Raw genomic sequence first — 20510 nt, 5'->3', positions numbered from 1 at the left:
ATTTGTGTAGTTTGTCATTTCGTTGCATAATCGCATAAAGAACAAAGCCGTTAACCGACACGCCCTGGCGGTAATGTAGATGGACAGCGCGTGTATCTCAAGTCAGCCTACGCTCGCCAAGGAACGCCTGCTTTTTTCGTCGATACCTCTGTCCCTATACGTCTGGCGACAAACCGAGCACCACTAAAGTGCACGAAAGAATGGAAGAAAGCTTTTCGCTGCAGTACTTTCAGTCTAAACTCATTTATATTCGGTGAAAACTTAAGAACAAAAGGTCGCATGTACGTTGTCCAACTCCCACACAATCTGCATGGACGTGCCATTCAATTAGGTTCCCTTACTTCCGTGACGTAAAGTAGTGCTGAGTGCCTCAAATGACTATTTTCTCCGCACAAATATGTCCTTGTGTCACTGGATCTAGGATAAAACCTGAATCGCTCGGGCAAATCTTATGGGTGATCGTTATATCAGTGCTCGCCCAAGGTAATATTTTAGCCTGAAACAACGAGATTCTATTTTCCAGTTGGCCTAACATGTATATTCGCAGAGCAACGTCATTAAACTGCACTCCGGCATGACTCTGCTCCCTTTCAGACATAAAAGGGCAATAAGTTCACTGCATTTTTGGTGGGGGAAGCTTCTATACTGCATTCTCCGGTTGTCACAGCCTATTGATGTTTCTCTTTGGTGTCTCCTTGAGCGAGGAAACTTGCGAACAGCGGCAATCGCTTCGTCCCCGGTGCTGCGCAGTGCCCTGGACGACTTCCGCAATCGCTGGCCTTCGCTGTTTGAGAGCGCCGAGTTCCAGGAGGCCATCATGCAGGCCCTCACACTGGGCCCCTGCATGTGCTCGCCCAACAAGCTGATGCGCGCACTGACCGAGCCGGAGAACCCGCCGGAACCGACTCCACCGGCTAACGCGGCTCCGAATGCGGCCATGGCTGCCGCCGCTGCCGTCAACGAGGCCGGAAACGTGTTCATGGCCCTGCAAGCTCTGCAAGCCGCCGAGGCGGCAGCCGCCGCCCAACCAGACGCTCAAGCAGCAGCCGCGCAGGAAGAAACCGAGCCTAACTACGGTGAGGTTTGATATGCCGAAGGTGTTTGCTTATTGCGCGCCACATTGGTGGAACGTTGTTAAGAAGTCGTGTAAGTTGTCCATATACCATGCATGACTCCGCAGCTACCGGCAGCTCTCTCGCCCACACTCTTGGGCACGGTAAGGTTCACTAAACTCGCCGATTTGTACCATGAATTGCGCAACTATGATTTCAACATTACGCCTCTTTGTATTTGCTAAAGCAACCAGAGTTGGTTAAAGATCCGCCTTAGGAGCCACGTTTCATGCGAGTTTATCTTTCGTACCTGCACAGGTCCACCTGAATATATACATATTGATTTCGCTGCCATATGCGTGACCATATATATATATATATATATATATATATATATATATATATATATATATATATATATATATATATATATATATATATATATATATATATATATATATATATATGTGTGTGTGTGTGTGTGTGTGTGTGTGTGTGTGTGTGTGTGTGTGTGTGTGTGTGTGTGTGTGTGTGTGTGTGTGTGTGTGCGCGCGTTTATACTTGAATAGTGCGGTTGCATCTCGATCTAACCGGCGCCATTCCTCTGTTGCAGCCGTTGTTTCTTCCAGATAGGACTGCACAACAATATGTATACAGCGGTATTCCCTTTCACCTTTTGTTTATACATCTGAAACTCCGACAGTGGAAATGCATTTCTCGTGGCTGGGGAGCTTCCCCCCCCCCCCGAGGACCAGAAAGCTTACATAACTCTGCAAAAGGGTATTATGATATTAAAATTTAAAGTTGACGATAATATTTTCTCGCTGCGCGCGCAAAGCCAGATGAAAATCAGCAGGGGCGTCCAGCTGCTACTTGTGTTGACTGCGCTACCATAGTATTGACAAGAGCAAGTAGCTCATGACATTACTCATTACTGTTAGAGTAACGTCAGCGCATGCATAATATCATCGCTTCAATGACTGACTTGATACACATTCTTCTCTAAGAAAAATTACAACTTTTTTGTTCGCAGAGTGAGGTATTGTCAGCGATGAATGTGATATATTCGAACGGGAGTAAAATACAGAATGAGCGGTTGCTCCAGCAAAAGGAGTTGCAAGCAACTCGGTAAATGAACTCTCCTCTCGGAGTTATATTCACGCCAACACCTTGCCACCACTGGTGGTACTTCAGGATACATATATTTATACAGTACAGTATAGCACACACTGCATTCTACCAGATCGGTAAGTATGACGCTTCTTTGCATGCTCCATAATTATCGACTTGCAAATCAGGGGAGTGGCTGTTTGTTGGGAAAGCGCAGTGGGCACAAATGTGCACTCTAATTAAAATGCATAAAGAGCAAAAGCGCTAATAAGATCACTAATCAGAAGTTGGAAAGTCTCGCATACATCATGAAACACCTATGGTACGGTCTTTGCAGTACGTTTCAATATGTGTGACGTACTTTAGCAATAGAAGTCGGAAAGTGGACGGCCGAGTGTTTTGCTCTCGCCTTCAATGTGTCGTCGTGCAGTGCTTTCACTTCTGTAACTGTTTCTCACAACATTTTACATTGGACGCATTATTCAAGTGGCTGGACAGGGGCTTTCCAAGGGCTCTAGCCATGACACAGTTGACTTTTTCACATCTGACGTTCCCACGGAGACTTCTCGTACGGAGTCCACATTCGGTAGCATCGACAAAAACTCACCGAAATTATATTCCTTCATCCGTCCTGCAGGTGTTCTCGATTCTGCAGATGCAAGAAATGCGGTAAAATTATGCCGCCAGGATTTCGAACGAAAATTAAACATCGAAACACTCTGCGCGTTTTAAAAACCATGAATCACGTTCTCCGATCTTTGCAGAGCCCATGGAGCTGAAAAAGGCGCGCTGTGACCAGTGCGGTCGCACGAATCCCGAACGGTGGCTGCCACGGCTGCCGAGTGAGCTGATCTTTCTGATCGGAGGATGGAGCAGCGGCCAGCCGCGTTCCACCATCGAGACGTTCGACCCACGAGTAGACCGCTGGTTTCAGCACGAGAACAAGTCTTTCGCTGCAAGGCACGTCCATTCAATCGGCGTTGAATTGATTATGCACACAACAGAAACTTCAGACCGGTCGATTGCGCGTCGTGGGTGACCGTGCAGATGGTTTCAGTCTTGCCTTGAGCGGGTTCCCGCTAAGCCGGAATGGACGCAAGGACAGAAGTGGCGCCGCCACTTTCAGGTTACCCGAACCAGGTCTCCGAGTTCTTAGAAATTTTTGGAGCCTGTTTATTTGGAGCCGTTTATCGAGAAACCATTACGCCGCGTTCCCAAGTATGCGAAGAATAGCCTGCCCACTTTTGAGCACGTTTCGAGCGCAGAGATCGTAGAAATACGCAAAAATACCACTGTGAAAAAGTGCGAAATAATGACGTCGCACTGACGTACGTCATCCACGGCACCCTTACTCCACCGACTAAATCCTGTCTGAGGCTTGGAAGGAAACATTGGTAGTGTAAACAACTAATGTTTATCTCTGAAGCACACCCATGAGCAAACGTACACTGACCACAGGCTTGCCAAAAAAAGAAACCGAATTTATTCGTAACTCCGACGCGCAAACTGAGATCGACGAGTGTAGTGGAAAGCAATGCCAAGTTTGTAATGTAGTTCTGAATTACCGATTACACTCATAAGCACAGGAGAAAACGGACTTTATCGGGAAAACGCTGGTCCCAATATACTGCTCAGGAAGAAGGCCCAACTACCGAGGGCTAGTTTTCTATGCAGCTGTGCAGCAAAGCATGTGTACAGCGGTTAACGTATGTTCAAGCATAGGCCCAAGTAATGCTGATGAGACGGCACTTTAAGCAAAGATATAGGGATGGGTAGCCTAAAGACCGAGCAATTCCCGTTAACTCTCCCGTCGTTCAATAACGCTACGTCAAACAAAATGCCCTCCTTCTCAATCTTATGCACATTTATTCGACAGCTTGACCACGATTTAATGAGAGACCACTTAAGCAAATATGACGCGTCTTTATAATTGGTGTTCTATTTCCATATAGGTCAAGCACACAAAGACAAAGTGGCGCTCATTCGCTCGCTTGCTCTATCTCACTCACTCACTCACTCACTCACTCACTCACTCACTCACTCACTCACTCACTCACTCACTCACTCACTCACTGAATGTCGTGAGAATTAGTGCCACTGACAAAGAAAGCAAGCCAGCGGAAGCGTGCATGAGTTTATATAGTCAAGCTGCTACCACGCTCTTTTAACGCAGCAGATGGAGTGTGGCAGAGTTCTGTTGTTCCTCGATGCTCACCACTTTTAACACATCTATAAATCTTGCCTTTCAAGAAAGATTCCCCCAGTAGAGTTCGTCAATCCTTCCCTTTCTTTTTCTTTCTTTTAGCCTGCACAAAGTGCAACGACAGCACAGCCGCATCTTCATAACGCAACGCCCTTCAGCTTGTCTGTGCGTATAAATGCGAGTGAGCGAGTGAGCGAAACCATGTGGATATTTCCGAAGCACTTAACACGTCCGAAACAGTTTCACTCCGTGTCACATCTCAAAAGCCGAATATTTCAACAGCGAAGAGTGGGAGCTCATTCTTGCACCTACGCGCGATAGAACCACCTCTCGTCTGGCACATTATTGCGACTCGTCTTCATGCCGCACCATGTATCACACACACACGAGCTCTGCTCGCAGGAGAGGCGTTCGCGACTTATACGAATGAAACTCGCGTGCAGAGCGTACCACGGCGTGGTCGTGTTTCGGCGGCGCATCTACGTGGTTGGCGGCATGAAGCTGCGTACGTACCTGCGCTCCATGGACAGCTACGACCTGGACCGCGGCGAGTGGCAGCACCACTCGCCGATGCACGTGCCGCGGGCGTACGTGACGTCGGCGGTGCTCGGAGAGCACATCTACGCCATGGGTGGCCACACCGGTACGCCACTCTCTGCGGCCACGCAAGTTTGCTAACCCTTCCCGTGCCACGAGCGAGCGACACTCGTTTCATTAGTTCGGTGTGAATGCTGCGCTATTAAGTGGCACACAGCTTCCCTGAAAACTATTTTTCTCCAGGGAGAAGCTGCGGCGGAAACGAAGCGCAAGTCCGGCTTCCCCGCTGTCTTAAAAAATGACAGCTGCAGAGGCGCCGGCTGCTTTCTCAAGGCCGAAATCGTAGTGTATTTGGTCGTTTCTTGACGTCAAAGGAACAATTAGACATGGGAAACTCTAGTGAGTCGTGTTCGGAGCTTTAACTTAGTACTAGCGATTGCGATAAAGCGTTAGATGAAGCCTCGATCTTGCGACTTCTCCCACGTGGCCGCGGCTCAACAAAAACGCACTTTTGCTGGCGCCTTCGCGACTTGTCTTGCACCCGGCATCAGTAATAACGCGTCGCCTGGAGGCGACGCGTTATTACTGATGCCGGGACGCTTGAAAAGGACGCTTGACTTCTGTTCCATGAAATATTGCCACATCATATAGAGTGTTTCTCTCACCTTGACTATATTTGTAACTCAAAAACATGAGAAAAATAATCATAGTAAACGACAGCAGAATATAACAAATGAACTGCTGACGTTGCAATAATGAAAGTCGCTCAAAATAAATCGTTCAAGAGAACATTCTGGGAATTTTGTTGTTTTTCCTGAAGCAAAAGTTGGCACGTAATATGGCTCCCAAGTGAAGTTCTTTTCCTCGTCTCCCCACTTTGCGGATGCTGTCTTGCCGAGTAGGCATGCGGCACCAGCCACAGGGTATGTGCCCGAATAGACAACTTGCTGCGTGATAGAAACTGCGTAATAAAGATAAGAAAACGAAGGTGGTCGTATTCATATCGAATCTCACGCCAAAAAAGCAGCGCCAGTAAGTCAGTGACACATCACGCATTTTGTTTGTTTGTTTGTTTGTTTGTTTGTTTGTTTGTTCGTTTGTTTGTTTGTTTGTTTGTTTTGTATTTAGGGCAGCTGTGGCTCAATAGTAGCCACTGAACTTTGCCAAGTTCATTATGTCGTTCGTTTACAATACAGCATAGTAAATGTAGTTTAGAAGGGTAAACAAAAATACAGCTCAAGATACTTTTCTCGTTCGTGCCCCTTTAAAGGGCAGTGTTGATTATCAGGCTGGCGTCGGGGACACTATAGTGAAGACTACGAGGATGAAGCGGAGTTGAGGGAAGCGGGTGAAATGTGGCATCAGAGTAACCGAGTAGGTGCGAAGGAAAGGCAAACGTAGTCGTCAATGCCGGCAAAGGACTAGGCAGCGCGCTGAAATTGCAGTTTGGGGTGAGTGTTTTGAAACACCCATCCACCCACCCACCGAATTATTGGCACCCACCATTATTGGCATAATTCTGCACAGAGTTGTATAGCAGTGGCCGAACAAACGTAATCAGGGCCGTGTTTTTTTTTTTATATAGCTAACCAGACTCGGAAATGCGTACGCAGACATAGCTTATCGCATTTAATACCGCACTATAGTTTTCCACGCAATTTTGTTCAGCCAATGATGGACAAAATGCCTACTGTACATTGGTTACGATAGTACAGCTTCTAGATCACATAGTGAAATTCGGAACTGGGTAGAGAGAGCGAGTGGAGTACGCAAGAGATGATACAAATTAACAATACATTCTACAAAGTCTCCGCAGCAACCTTACCTGTCTGAACAGAAGCCACTGAAGAAGCGTTTCACTTCACGACTCTCGCTTCATTTCCCATTTTCTGGCACAGGCGTGGAGCGTACGTCCACCGTGGAGCGATATAGCCTTCGCACCAACCAGTGGATCATAGTGGCCCGCATGATGAGAAGGCGCAGCGACGGCTCGGCCTGCGCCTTCAAAGGTAAGCGCTTCCTCTTTTATCTCATCATCGACCATAGTGACGAGTAAACAAGATGTGCGTGAATGAGAAAACTGCCTACAAGCTCACGTGACTCTGTGGGCCTCGCACTATTATTTTGTCCGGCACGCCGTGCGCTTGTATACAATCAGGTCGCTTGATCAGTTTGCATCGACGTAACTCGACAGGTGGCGTGAATGTTGTGCTTATATATATATATATATATATATATATATATATATATATATATATATATATATATATATATATATATATATATATATATATGTGTGTGTGTGTGTGTGTGTGTGTGTGTGTGTGTGTGTGTGTGTGTGTGTGTGTGTGTGTGTGTGTGTGTGTGTGAAGAACTGCGTAGAGTGGGAATAGACAAGAAGAAATATACACCTTATCGACTCTCGTCTATAGACAGTCTAAACTCAAAGAATGAACAACAATAAATAGAGACTATCGACTTTTGTCTATAGGTAGTCTACAGAAGGGGAAGTAGACAAAAAAGAAACACCTTATCGACTTTTTTCTATAGACCGTCCATAGACTGCAAATAGACGAATAAATAGAAATATTATCGACTTTCTTCTATAGAAACTCTATAGACAAACAACAGACCAAGATAAATAGACGCTGTATCGACTTTCGTCTATAGGTGTCTGTTGTGGGGAAGCAGACAAAAAAGAAACAAACACCATATCGACTTTTTTCTATAGACCGTCTATAGACTGCGAATAGACAAGAAATAGAAATCTTATCGACTTTCGTCTATAGAAAGTCTAAAGACAAATATTAAACAAAAATAAATACAGACTGTACCGATTTTCGACTATAGGTAATCTATAGAGGGGAAGTAGACAAAAAAGAAACAAATACTTAACGAGTTTTTTTTTCTGTAGACCGTCTATAGACTGCGAATAGACAAAAAGAAATAAAAATCCTAAAGAGTTTCGTCTTTAGAAAGTCTATAGACAAATAATAGAGAAAAATTGAGACTGTATCGACTTTCGTCTATAGGCGGTCTATAGAGAGGAAGTAGACAAAAAAGAAACAAACACCTTATTGACTTTTTTCTATAGACCGTCTATAGACTGCAAATAGACAAAAATTAATAGAAATTTTATCGACTTTCGTCTATAGAAAGTCTACAGACAAACAAGAGACAAAAATAAATAGACTGTATCGACTTTCGTCTATAGGTGTCTGTTGTGGGGAAGTAGACAAAAAAGAAACAAACACCATATCGACTTTTTTTCTATAGACCGTGTATCGACTGCGAATAGACAAAAAGAAATAGAAACTGTATCGACTTTCGTCTACAGACAGTCTATAGACTTCGTATCAACAAAAGTCCAAATCTATAGAAAGGCAAGGTCGTCTATAAAAAGTCTATAGACTTTCTATAGACATTCTAAAGTCATTTTGTAAGGGCTAGAAGCATGGCATGAAACAGGTTCGGTTTATATAAGGCGTACCTCTGATTGAGTCATTAATTTTTGTTAATGCAAACGCTGTTCCACATGAGGCGAGTGAAGCGAAATGAAAAATGTGACATTACTCATCTCACAATGAATGTCGACGGTAATGCGAATACCGTTCTAACAATGTAGCGACTGACCATATTCCTGTATGATGTTTATTTAACATGTGTAGCGGTAATTCCGGGACATTCGTTGCTTCGGCTATATATGCCACATGTTCCGATATCGTACCACTTTGCTATGGCACGGACAGATGGACGGACGGATGGACAGGGACGGACAGATAGGCTCAGAATGGCTGAAGTAGGCAAACAATTCTATTCGCATTAAAAGCGATGTGGCCGCACGCGTCGCCGAGCAGTTTTCATTAAAAACTGTCACATGCTTCGCTGACCGCACGATTTCGTTCAGAGCGACGCCCTAACTTACCCCCCGTTCTCAGAATATTCATACCTGTATCTATGAATAGAAATATGAGAACCAGTCGAATATCTACATTTCCTTACATAAATGAAATATTTAATATATATTATGATGTTTGGTCTTAAAGACGCATTGAACATTTAGGATCGCATGATCAGCACCTGCGGAGATACCAGTACTTTAGCACGCTGTAAAATATGCGTGGGCGAAACCGCCTATCTCGGCGTAACTTGTTGTCGCCCCGTCCACAATCCAGCCGATCGCTACTCCGTCGCGGCCGATTTGGCGGATCGCGGTGGTTGCGGGTGCGCGGTCGCAGATGCGGCGAGGCGACGGAACTCGTTGTGCAGCCATGTGAAAGTCGCGCCACATATGATAAGCCTAAGGTCCGGGGCAGCCCCACCTTTAATCCAGCGCTACACAAATACGACTGCGGCGCCGTGGCAAGAACGCCACCGTACTCCAATAAACGGACGTTAAGAGGAAGCTTTAGCTCGGGTGCTCCTATCTCAATACATGTAGAAGGAGAATTCGGTTTTTTCTCGGCAACCACTGCACGAAATTTGGCGAGATTTGTTGCACTTAAAAGGAAAATTTAAAATCTAGTGACAGTTGGTGTTTCAAATTTTTTATTTAGACGGTAGATCTTTTATTAAAAATTCGCAAACATTTAAAATTTTCAGAAAACGCAACTGGCAGGTTTACATGTCCCTAACTCATCCATGAAAAATGATATCACAATTCTGTGAATTGCATCTAATAGTACATCTAAAGCGGACAAAATTGATATGTAGAAGATGACTCTCAAAAAATTTAGTAATATGAACATATAGCTTTTGCAGAACCCTTGTACACAACGTAACAATTTCACGTAAGATATACATTGACGTATCGAATTTGTCGGTTTTGAATGATCTAATGGATGTCGTCTACAGAGCCACGATATCTCTTCTTCATGCATAGCTATTAACTTGTAAACTTCGTGCTTCTATATGGTTTTCATACTTTCGATTTTTTTTGAAAATCTTTTGAACGAATTCATGCTCTCAATCGGAATTCCGCTTCGAAGAGAGATTATAATTTAACTTTCTCTTTCAAATGCAACAAACTTCATTAAAATTGGTCCAGGGGTTATCCCAGAAAAGCGCTTCTGCCTTATTACGTGTATTTGAATAGCTCGCATCGAAGTTGGGCCTGAGCTTCCGCTTAACTATGCGTGTGCGCGGTGCGCGCAGGCAGGCTGTACATCAGCGGCGGCTTCAACGGCCGCCACGTGCTCGAGAGCGTGGAGGAGTACACGCCTTCCCTGGACTCGTGGTCGCTGGTGCGACCGCTGCCCTACCCACGCTGTAGCCACCGCATGATAGAGCACGGCGGTCGGCTGTACGTCATCGGCGGCTTCGACGGTCGCCGCCGGCTGTACACAGGTGGGCACCCGTTACGACTAAGCTTAACCGTATTTCCCACATGCTAGTCAAGTATTATGTAGAGTATCATGCCTGTACGTCATACGAAGGTTGTGGCACTTTCTATACGGATGTGAGCAAAGTGTATACTAATGACGGCGTTTCTGGATTCGAGCTACTTTGGCAAGGCAACCTTATTTTTTTAAAAGAACAACGAAGAAGGGACAAGAGCGGCACACATGCAACGCTCTTCGTGCGTGTTTGCCATTCGCTCATTCCGTCTTGCGCTGTGCTTCCATAAAACAAGACGGGATGTCGTGGCGTTATGCGATGAATGTAGACGTAGAAGTTATCTATAGGTGTTGGCTCAAAGCGCACAATAAAATGGCCTAGTGCAACCGCGCTTCAAGATTCTCCAGTGCCCCAACAGTGCATGCCCTTGTCACTATAATACAGCATAAACCGGTAGCAGAACCAGTATCGGATACCAAGTCGCCGAGCTTCTTTTCCCTTAATGTTACCAGTTCTGTCACATGTATACCCCCGTCAAGACACTGCGTGCTAATCTGGTTGGGCGCATTCTTTCGATGTGGTCCAACGTTGCACGATCTCAAAGGAGTTATCGAACGTTTACGTATTTAGTAACGAATACAAAGTACTAGCGTGAAAATCGGCGCCCATTGCCTAGGAAGCACCGATAACAAATGTACGGACCCATCGAGATCGTGACTGCACTGTTGCACCAGTAATTTTATTAGCGTGCGTGGGCGCTGAACCACAACGGTAAGTGTCTAGTGCAACACAACGAATCCAGTCAAGATCGGGGGGTCTTAAGTTAGACGAATGTCTACATTGTAATGTGTGCAGTCTAATCCCAGATTAAGTTCAGTATAACTTAGACACTTACATATAGTTGACGCGAGTGGCTGAGCTTATTCCCAAGAAAGATTGTCAGTGGCACTGCGAATGGGCGGGAAGCTCTGCCTGGTGTCCCTCGTATTTCCGAAATTCCATATTACGTACACTCTCATTCATTCTTGTGCCGTGCAAGAGACGATAACCCTGGGAATAAGTGCAGTTTATCTGATACAAGGTGCACTCACTGTGGGCCCTCGCGTCGCGTGTATTCTTGCGCAGTGCTCCGCAGTGATGCCCACCTTCCATTGAGCTGGCACAAGCTGCCTCCCCTGATATGCGCCCGCAGCACATTTGCCGTGGCGCAGCTTGGAGACACAATCTACGTCATTGGCGGCTACAATGGTAACGAATTATACAGTTGATTGATTGATTGATTGATTGATTGATTGATTGATTGATTGATTTATTTATTTATTGATTGATTGATTGATTGATTGATTGATTGATTGATTGATTGATTGATTGATTGATTGATTGATTGATTGATTGATTGATTGATTGATTGAGTACAGAAGCCAACACGCTCTTTATAGAATGCCGAGCAGAGGGCTCCAGACTAATATTTATAACCTGCTGTTCACTAAACGTGCACCGAATATCTGCCCACGAGAGGCCTGCGCGTCGATTTGTCACGTGATGCCCGTGAAGTCATGACCTTACCACAGTACCATTCAAGCTCCGCGCTGCTCCCTCAGCACTCGCGCTAGCCAGGGACTGCGAAATACTAAAACATAGGACAGGACAAACTGGTTGCTATATGGCGCTCATTTAAAAAAAACTCGATCGTCCCTCGCGAGTGATCTGTTGTCGTGGGGTCAACCTTTCCTCGCCGCTGTGAAACGTAGGGACGGCACTGGTATCGGACGTGGAGTGCTACACGCCGGGACACAAGTGCTGGCGGAGGGCCAAGCCACTTAATGGGCCCGTCAGCGCGCTGTCTGCCTGCGTCATCACCGGCGTCGAGGCAGCCCGGAAGTTTTCTGCCCGAGGTGAGTGCAATGAAACCGGAAGGAAAGCGACCCGCCGGCGGCGTAGTACGTCGCTTGCCTGCAGGGCTCGGTGCTCTTTTTTCCATAAGGCCCCTTCCCAGGGGAGACACAGAGCAACGTAAACTGATGTTGACAAAACACTGAGGGGTGGCCCTTACCAACCGCTATCCGACAGTGTACATTCTTGTTTGATGCAGATAGTTTGGTCTGGCCGCGCAAAACTAGATTATCCGGCCTCTCTATACACCGACTAATATCGAACGTTTACCCAACCACCGGTACGGGGCGATGAAGACGGACAAAAGGCGTACCCTTGATGCAATTAACGGGCACCGCGCCCGGGAGATATCAACTGGAGAGCTTTTCGCAGTGCACGATTGTTTTACTAGAACCTTTTTCTAGTTCCCTGTAGGATAGTTAAACGTGTCTAAATTCATTTGACAAAATAACGGTCGCGGAAACCTTGGGAGCATGTGGCACCAAATTTCAAATCAAATACGAATACTTAGAAGAAAGCAAAACTTCCTCCAAAAATCGAATCGAGTGCCAAGCATTTCCTTGTTAATAAAAAAAACGTTACCTTTAAGTAGTGCAAGCATGTCGGTGACATTAGTTAAGGATGTGCATAATTTCATCCACGTGATGTATACCTTGGAGGCCAACGCATGTGCATTTCAGTGGGCATTTTCTTCCCTATTAGCTTGCACTATCAAGTGTACAACACCCTCTAGTCCCGGACAATTACACTGCCATATATATGTGCATTATATATACTGAAACAGCATTATGCAAAATTTGCACAATATGGGTAGTGTTACCGCAGCATATTTTTGCAAAGAGAGAGAGAACTATAGGGCGATTGTCTGCTGAGCATGCAGAAACCAGTGCAGTTGTTCAGATTATTCTCATCGGTGACTCAAAATGAAAAGCAATCAATCAAGGAACAGGACTTGCGGAAATGACTAAGTATTTCCGAATCAGATTGATTGATAAAGAGCATTTGAAGGGGTATTGCAGAGTTAAGGTGACTACCATTGCCATCATTATTCCATAATTTCCATAATGACGAATAACGAATATCCGAATGCATCGAATATAGAATTTTTGTATGAACACTCAAGAGAGCAGACTATTCTTGTTGTTTTTGATATTTTGAATATTCGCGCTCCCTTAGATAATAGAATCGTGGTCTGTAGTTGAGCTCTACGACCTTAGAGCCAAGCTTAAGCGAAAATAGTACGGAGAATGTTGTAAAGCGTAATATTAATGAATCGTTTCAACGTGAAGTGAAGACATCTGCTAACAAAGATGTTACAGCAAAACACCGAAAGACTTCTCCTCGAGGAGCATCGCCATGGCGTCAACATCTTGTGACAATATTCTGAACCAAAGCGCACGGTACACTCACCGCAGTGAGCGAGCGTAGAGAAGACAACATCGTGAAGTAAACGCAATTATATGCTTGTACTTCAATTGCATTCAAAGACAGCATTGTTATTAGCACCAAGCGAACGGAAAACAAAGGGATATTCTCGGGTATCGTTACTGTCGCTTGCTTCCTATTTCCAGAAAGCAGCAGTTATTTAGGAAGTCTATGAAACTGCGGCGCGTAATGCTGTTGCATTTCGGGGCTCCGAGAAATTGTCAGTGTCCTAAGCGGGCACAATCAGACATACTCTAGACATACCGGTTGAGGAATTGTCTTAGGGTGGAACCAATAACCACAAATATTTCTCGTTGGTGGCTTGAACTGAGATTAGCTTCACGAGGTAATGCGGTACAAAGCCCATTGAACTTGTTTTGTAGCTGCCTCGAAATGACACTGATTTAACATGATGAGCAAAACGAGAACAAGGTGAACGTGGGAGCCAAATTTTCGACAACTGGACTTATGGCGACATATGCTTTCCTCGCCCAGACAGTGCCCAGACCTGGATTCATACACAAACCTGATCTCAAAGGAAATTCTACAGTCAACGCGGCATTGACGGCAATGCAACAACTTCTTCCCCGCTCAGCACCAGATCCTTAAAGAATTCGCGGAAAGAAATGATATTGCAATAATACCAACAAACAAAGGCGGCAACATCGTAATCTGGCCTATAGAAAAGTACAAGAATGAAGCCTCCAAACAACTGAGCAACCACACCCATTACAGAAAGCTCGACTATAACCCAAGTTCAGGCTACAGCAATACTGTGAAAACACAATAGCGGAGCTCCTTTCCAAGGAACTAATCGCGAAATCTGGATATCGCTTTCTGATACCCATGAATAAAGAAGGAGACCGCTTTTATCTTCTTCCTAAAATACATAAAGTTCCCGTCGAAGAAATATTCACAGCATAAATCCCAGGTCGGCCTATTGTGTGTAATAACAGCACTCCTACCGAGTCACTATCTAAATTCTTAAATCGCCACCTGTCAAACGTCCCCACCACCTTCTTTTGTTCCTGACACCCCGCACTTCCTTCGAATTATCAATGGCATCAACGCCAACCAAACCCTTTCCGACCGGGCTCCTCTAGTCACTTTCGATGTTTCTGCCCTTTACACTAACATACCCATGAGTGAATGAATTGAAGCCGTTTCGAAATCCCTCGCAACCAATCCCCAAGCGCACGCTCCTGAAGTTTACCTGTCGCTCCTGAGGGTAGTTTTCACGCGCAAGTGTATCGAATTCGATTCTATTCACTACGTGCAAATTTTCGGCGCTAGCATGGAAGCATCATTCGCTCCCCCGTATGTGAACACTTTCATGGGATAGCTTGAAGCAGACCTGTTGAAATCCTACACTTGAAAAACCCCACACTTCGTTACAATGGCGACATATTTATAATACGGCAACATGGCACAAGTGCGTTAACCGACTTAATTAGCCATTTCAATCGTTTTAACCCGAGTATTAAATTAACTGCTCATCATTGTCCTAGTCACATCAAGTTCCTCGACACCACGGTCTACATAGAAAACGGATAACTGAAAACGAAAAACTGAGAGATTTTACCGGATGCCTTCGGATAGCCAGCAATATGACTATTGATGACTACAACAGTCACCACCCGCGACACTGCAAGTAAGGAATTTTTGTCGGACAATTGAAACGAATAAGAAGAATCTGCAGCAAAGATGATGATCATATCCACCACCTCAATTACCTTAAAACAACGCTAGCAGAAAGAAACAATCCACAAGTTGCTCTCGATAGAGCTTATGATGTTGCGTCAAGATTGGAAAGACAGTCAGAATTATCTAAGAAACAGCCTACACCAGAATCGGGCGGACCGCTATCCTAACAAAATATTCAAATGCACTCCCACACATAAACAACACCCTACGAAAATACCACATAATATCATCAAGTAACAAGCATCTGAGAAAAACGTTTCCGGATGTACCAAGGGTTACCTATCGCCGCAACAGAAACTTTAAAGACATGTTAGTGCACTCAAAATTCAGTAAACATCATTCCCACGTAATAAAAGTATGTTGACGCCTCAGGTGCAAAACCTGCAGGCACTTTTAAAGTGACATTAAAATTAAAAGCACCGCAAAAATTGTACACACGAAGTCAAAACTAGCTTTACTTATACAAGTTCCGATGTGATTTAGACGCTTAAATGTTCTTTCTGTAAGAAACAATGTATCGGTGAAAAGGGACAATCACGCGCCATGGTTGCGCAGTGGCTATGGTGTTAGGCTGCTGAGCACGAGGTTGCGTGATCGAATCCCGGCCACGGCGGCCGCATTTCGATGGGGGCGAAATGCGAAAACACCCGTGTACTTAGATTTAGGTGCACGAAAAAGAACCCCAGGTGGTCAAAATTTCCGGAGTCCTCCACTACGGCGTGCCTCATAATCAGAAAGTGGTTTTCGCACGTAAAACCCCGTGATTATTTAAAGGGACAATCAATGAACGTCAGATTAAACGGACATCGCGGGGAAACAGCTGAAAAGCTTCCCAAAGCCGTCGCCGAGCATTTCAACCAACCAAGTCATAACTTTGATGAACTCCAAACTCCACATCTTGCAGTCGAATTTCCATTCTGAAGGAGCAAAAAAAATACGGAGAATCATACCTTATCCATAAGTTCAAGACATTGCAACCAATAGGCATCAACATTTCAAAGAGAGCATTACAATCTATTCACTATGCTAAATTTCAAGCTATAGGCAACAACACATAGTTTCGTTGCTTAGTATTTTTTTTTCTTTCTCTCCGTGCCCCCCCCCCTTTTTATTTATTTATTTATTCTACTACAGTATTTTCTTTTATATTTTTGTTCACGAGCACCGGTTTCTGACGCTCCTTGTAATATCTCTTTCGGAGACACGGTAGCTTACGACCACAAGAACCAGGTAATAGGGGGGGGGGGGGGGGGGTGCTGTGCACGATGTTGAAACGCCAGCTGACACACGGCTGTTCACATGTGATTGACAGACGGCCGTTTCACCGGCCTTGTGCGCAACGCTCCTTTATTCCCATTTCTACACCCTCGCCGTTAACACACCTTTTTCGCTCGTTGCCGCACCCACCCGCCTTACCCCCTCTCCCCTTTAGAAAAACCCCGCCTATATATACTGTGGCGAGGACAGCATATGTCGCCTTGAAGAAGAGAAGTCCACTCGTAGAAACGTTGGCTCTCGCTTTCACCTTGTTCTCGTTGCGCTCATGGTCTTGAATTTCCGTCTCCCGCCTTCCCCGTGTTTCCCACAGGTTTAACATGTCGCTCTCCGTCGTTTTCTCTTTTTTCCCGTAGGAGCTCTGCTGCCACCTGTGAAACCACAGGTTGCCTGAGAAGTCAAGGCGAAGCTACCACATCTAACACACCGCAGCACGACTATACAAGTGTTTAATCAAAATAGCTGCTATATATAAATTACTTAACGGATCTGTGACTAAAATTTTAAAGCAGGACAATGTGCCGCTAGTAGGCATCGACGTTAGCACTTTGCTTCCATTTCCTAGAAGAGCAGTTGTTATTTTTTAGTATGCGTACCACTCTTCGACTCGAATCATATGCGACAGTACCCGCAAGTATGCTGAGACGCGGAAGAACCCAGCCTGTTGCCTGCGAACGAAACTAAGACAAGTTCACCTGGAAGAAGGAATCCTCGAGCGACGTGGCTCCCAGTTGGTGATAGAAGTTTGTACGTCTGAGTAATCTGGACGTGTCACGAATGTCCACGTGGAGCAGCTTTCTTGCATTCGTGAACCATTACTCAGTATAGTGAAACAAGTCCTGACTTCATCCTAAAGACCTTTTCTTTTTATTGTTTTGTAGGAAGGGGGGACATCTTGGACGCTTTAGTAGGCTTTAGGTTGACAGGTGTACAGATTTACGTTCTTCAGGGACTTGTCACAGACGAGCCATCTCCGTAGCCAGAAGAGCAAGGACGACTAAACTCATGGCAAGCTGAAGTACTGCAGCTGCACGCAGCCGGATGACCAACCAGCTGCAATCCTTATTTTTCTGCGCGTATTCTCTCCAGCTACGAGAGCGGAACAGAGATGGTCTACAGAACGATGATCTTCTAAACAAAGATGGCGTCGTGATGACAGACAGTTAATCAGCAGCAGCTGGCAGCTTCTGAGCGACGTCAACGCCTCGGCAAGCCCATTGGAGAATCGACAGCAGGTCCGCGGCAGCCACAGTGTGCACAGTTGTACCGATTTCTGTTCCTGATGGACAGGCCATAAGGCGAGTAATAAGGACAGTGATTAGCGAGATTGTCTAAGCCTTTGTGAGCGCCGCTTATGAACTTCTGAAGATGTATCGCCCGGAAGGTCGAGATCCCTTACCATGGCGCAGCCTCCCGCACCACTATGAAATGCAATGGTGAACCAGCGCCGGGACGACTTCTAAAGCGATGGAGGCTCCTAGGAAGCCGCCAGTCAAGCAGTGGCATAAAACGGCAAGAGTGCTGACGACACGAGTCTGTGCACCATCGACAACGCGTCTCAAGACGTTCGACGACGAGGTATCAACAAAATGACGGTGACGTGTATACCTGCGTTAAGACGTCCTTCGTTTAGCCAGTTCATGTAACTTGTTTTGGAGGCCTGGATAACAATGACATTGTGACCGTATCGTGAACTCGCCTGGCCAACGGTGTGGTAGCAGCTTCGTCGGACGATCGACATGAACGAAGTCTCAGAGTGCCTAACCGCTGCGACCGTGTGTATACTGTTCTCGAACCTTAGGCTAGAAGCCTTTTGTTTATATTAACGCTGACCGTTGAGCAGACCTAACGAGGTATCTTCCTTGAACACCGGTCATACATCGTACTGATGTACGAGGACCTGGCCGAATGTATACATGTAATCATGCTTTGATCTGCGTTTATTGCTACCTTACTCTTGCGCGTAAAGTAAACGTACTTCAGCCATTTTGTTGCATTTCTTACAGCTATCGTGCTTCCTTCGCAAAAGTTGCCCCTACAAAGAACTCTTCAACTAGGCTTCAATACACCATAACACAAGTCGCACAGCACACATCGCATAGGCTATACAGCTGATCACAGGCGGTTATAAAAATATGCATATTGTACACTTGATTGTTTGCGCTGGTGATCTCGAGGTCACGGGTTAATCCTGGCCGCGACAGCCACATAATGGCGATGGTGATGATAATGACCTTAACGTCATTGGCGACTACTAATATAGAAAGGATTGACCAAGAATGGGGCAGATTTCGATGGGGGCGAAATGCGAAAGCGTTTGTGTACTTATATTTAGGTTAACAAGGGTAAAAAACTGGGCCTTGTTGGCACGACATAAGCCAAAAAAAAAAAACAGGAACAGGTGGTTGCGCAAAAAGCGCCTGTCTCTGCTTTTTGCGCTCCACTTGCGCTATGCTTAGGTGCACGCTAAAGAACCTCAGCTGGTCAAAATGTATATATAGTCTTCCACTAAGGCGTCGTTCATAATCTTATCACAGTTTTGGCACGTAAAAGCTCACTATTTAATTTTCTTGTTCCAATCTATGTGGAGCGTAATTTCATGCAATGTTTTCGTGCATGCACCGCACAGGTCACAATTTCCAGTGTAATGCAACATGTAACTTCGTGCAAGTGCGCTACACCGTTTACAATCTTAGGCCGACATGCAAACGTCTAATCTGGGGGATGCACAGTGCGAGACGTCGACGCAGCACTGTCGCGATGAATAAGGCGATGTATGATTATTTTCCAAGAAATAATGGTGATATGAGGTGCTTGCGCAACTAAGTATTATCACATACGTAAATAGACCTCTCTAGCCCCTGTGTGTCAATAGTGTGTACCCCGAAAAGGAAGTGCGCTATTCTTCTTATCATATATATATATATATATATATATATATATATATATATATATATATATATATATATATATATTATCATATATATCAATATACATATATATAAATCAATATATATATAAACAATCAACAAGCAATATAACCATGGATATATATATATATATATATATATCCATGGTTATATTGCGCTCAGTTTTACAAACACGATATTAAGGAAGGACAGGACGTGGACGGACGTTCCCATGAACCATGAACGTTCACCAACTAGCCCCCTTCATTGCTTTACTAAATATATATATATATATATATATATATATATATATATATATATGTGTGTGTGTGTGTGTGTGTGTGTGTGTGTGTGTGTGTGTGTGTGTGTGTGTGTGTGTGTGTGTGTGTGTGTGTGTGTGTGTGTGTGTGTTCGTAGAAAAAGTATGTACCGGATTTATTTATTTGCGCATATTAATTAAGGGAGAATGAGACATCCACCTAATCGTAGCAAGTGCTTCAAAGGAAACCAATTCGGGTTCCTCGAAAGGAAAGCTTCGTAGTTAAAGAAAAATTGGCCTTTATCCGGGATTCGAGCTCGCGACCACCTCCTTTCCGGGAAGCCGCTCTACCATCTCAACTAACCTGGCGGCTAGCAGATGGCAGGGCGAAGTTGTATTTGCCTACAATTCGAAGTAAAGGCAAGAGCTTGATGCTATAGTTCTGCAGAAACCCACAGCCTTTTGTTTATATTAAACACTGACCATTAGGCACACCTAACGAGGAATCTTCCTTGAACACCGGTCATACATCAGACTGATGTACGAGGACCGGGCCGAATGTTGAGATGTAATCGGGCTTTTTTTTGCATTGATGGCTACCTTGCTCCTGCGCGTAAGTAAACATACTTCAGGTATTTTGTCATCGCGTCGATGACTTTGGCGCGAGGTTTGTACATTCCTTTTGACAGTCTAATGGAAGAACTGACGATGATGTGCAAGAAATGTAATGATGCTATGCGACGACGTGCATAAATTTCAGTTAAGGTCAAGTAACGACGTGCAAAATAGGGCGAAAAGCCATGACA

At 45.0% G+C, this 20510-nt stretch overlaps 1 protein-coding gene across 3 annotated transcripts in view; it reads left to right on the top strand.

Moving 5' to 3' along the window:
• The window catches only part of LOC142579092 (kelch-like protein 10), a 34854-nt gene extending 16302 nt beyond the window's left edge, over positions 1-18552 (top strand). For 2 of the 3 annotated variants that reach the window (XM_075688958.1, XM_075688956.1), the window contains 8 exons: positions 751-1076; positions 2927-3122; positions 4809-5008; positions 6801-6911; positions 10057-10248; positions 11365-11487; positions 11991-12134; positions 16893-18552. In XM_075688958.1, the coding sequence (XP_075545073.1) occupies positions 751-1076; positions 2927-3122; positions 4809-5008; positions 6801-6911; positions 10057-10248; positions 11365-11487; positions 11991-12134; positions 16893-16930 (1330 nt within the window). In that variant the 3' untranslated portion in view covers positions 16931-18552. The remainder of the gene's footprint in view (positions 1-750; positions 1077-2926; positions 3123-4808; positions 5009-6800; positions 6912-10056; positions 10249-11364; positions 11488-11990; positions 12135-16892) is intronic. The other variant, XM_075688957.1, reaches the window with a different exon arrangement.
• Positions 18553-20510: the final 1958 nt, after the last annotated feature.

Source organism: Dermacentor variabilis, chromosome 4, assembly GCF_050947875.1.
Source record: "Dermacentor variabilis isolate Ectoservices chromosome 4, ASM5094787v1, whole genome shotgun sequence".
Taxonomy (NCBI): domain Eukaryota; kingdom Metazoa; phylum Arthropoda; class Arachnida; order Ixodida; family Ixodidae; genus Dermacentor; species Dermacentor variabilis.
Note: the sequence above shows the minus strand (reverse complement) of the source record. Positions and strands in the feature narration are given on the sequence as shown.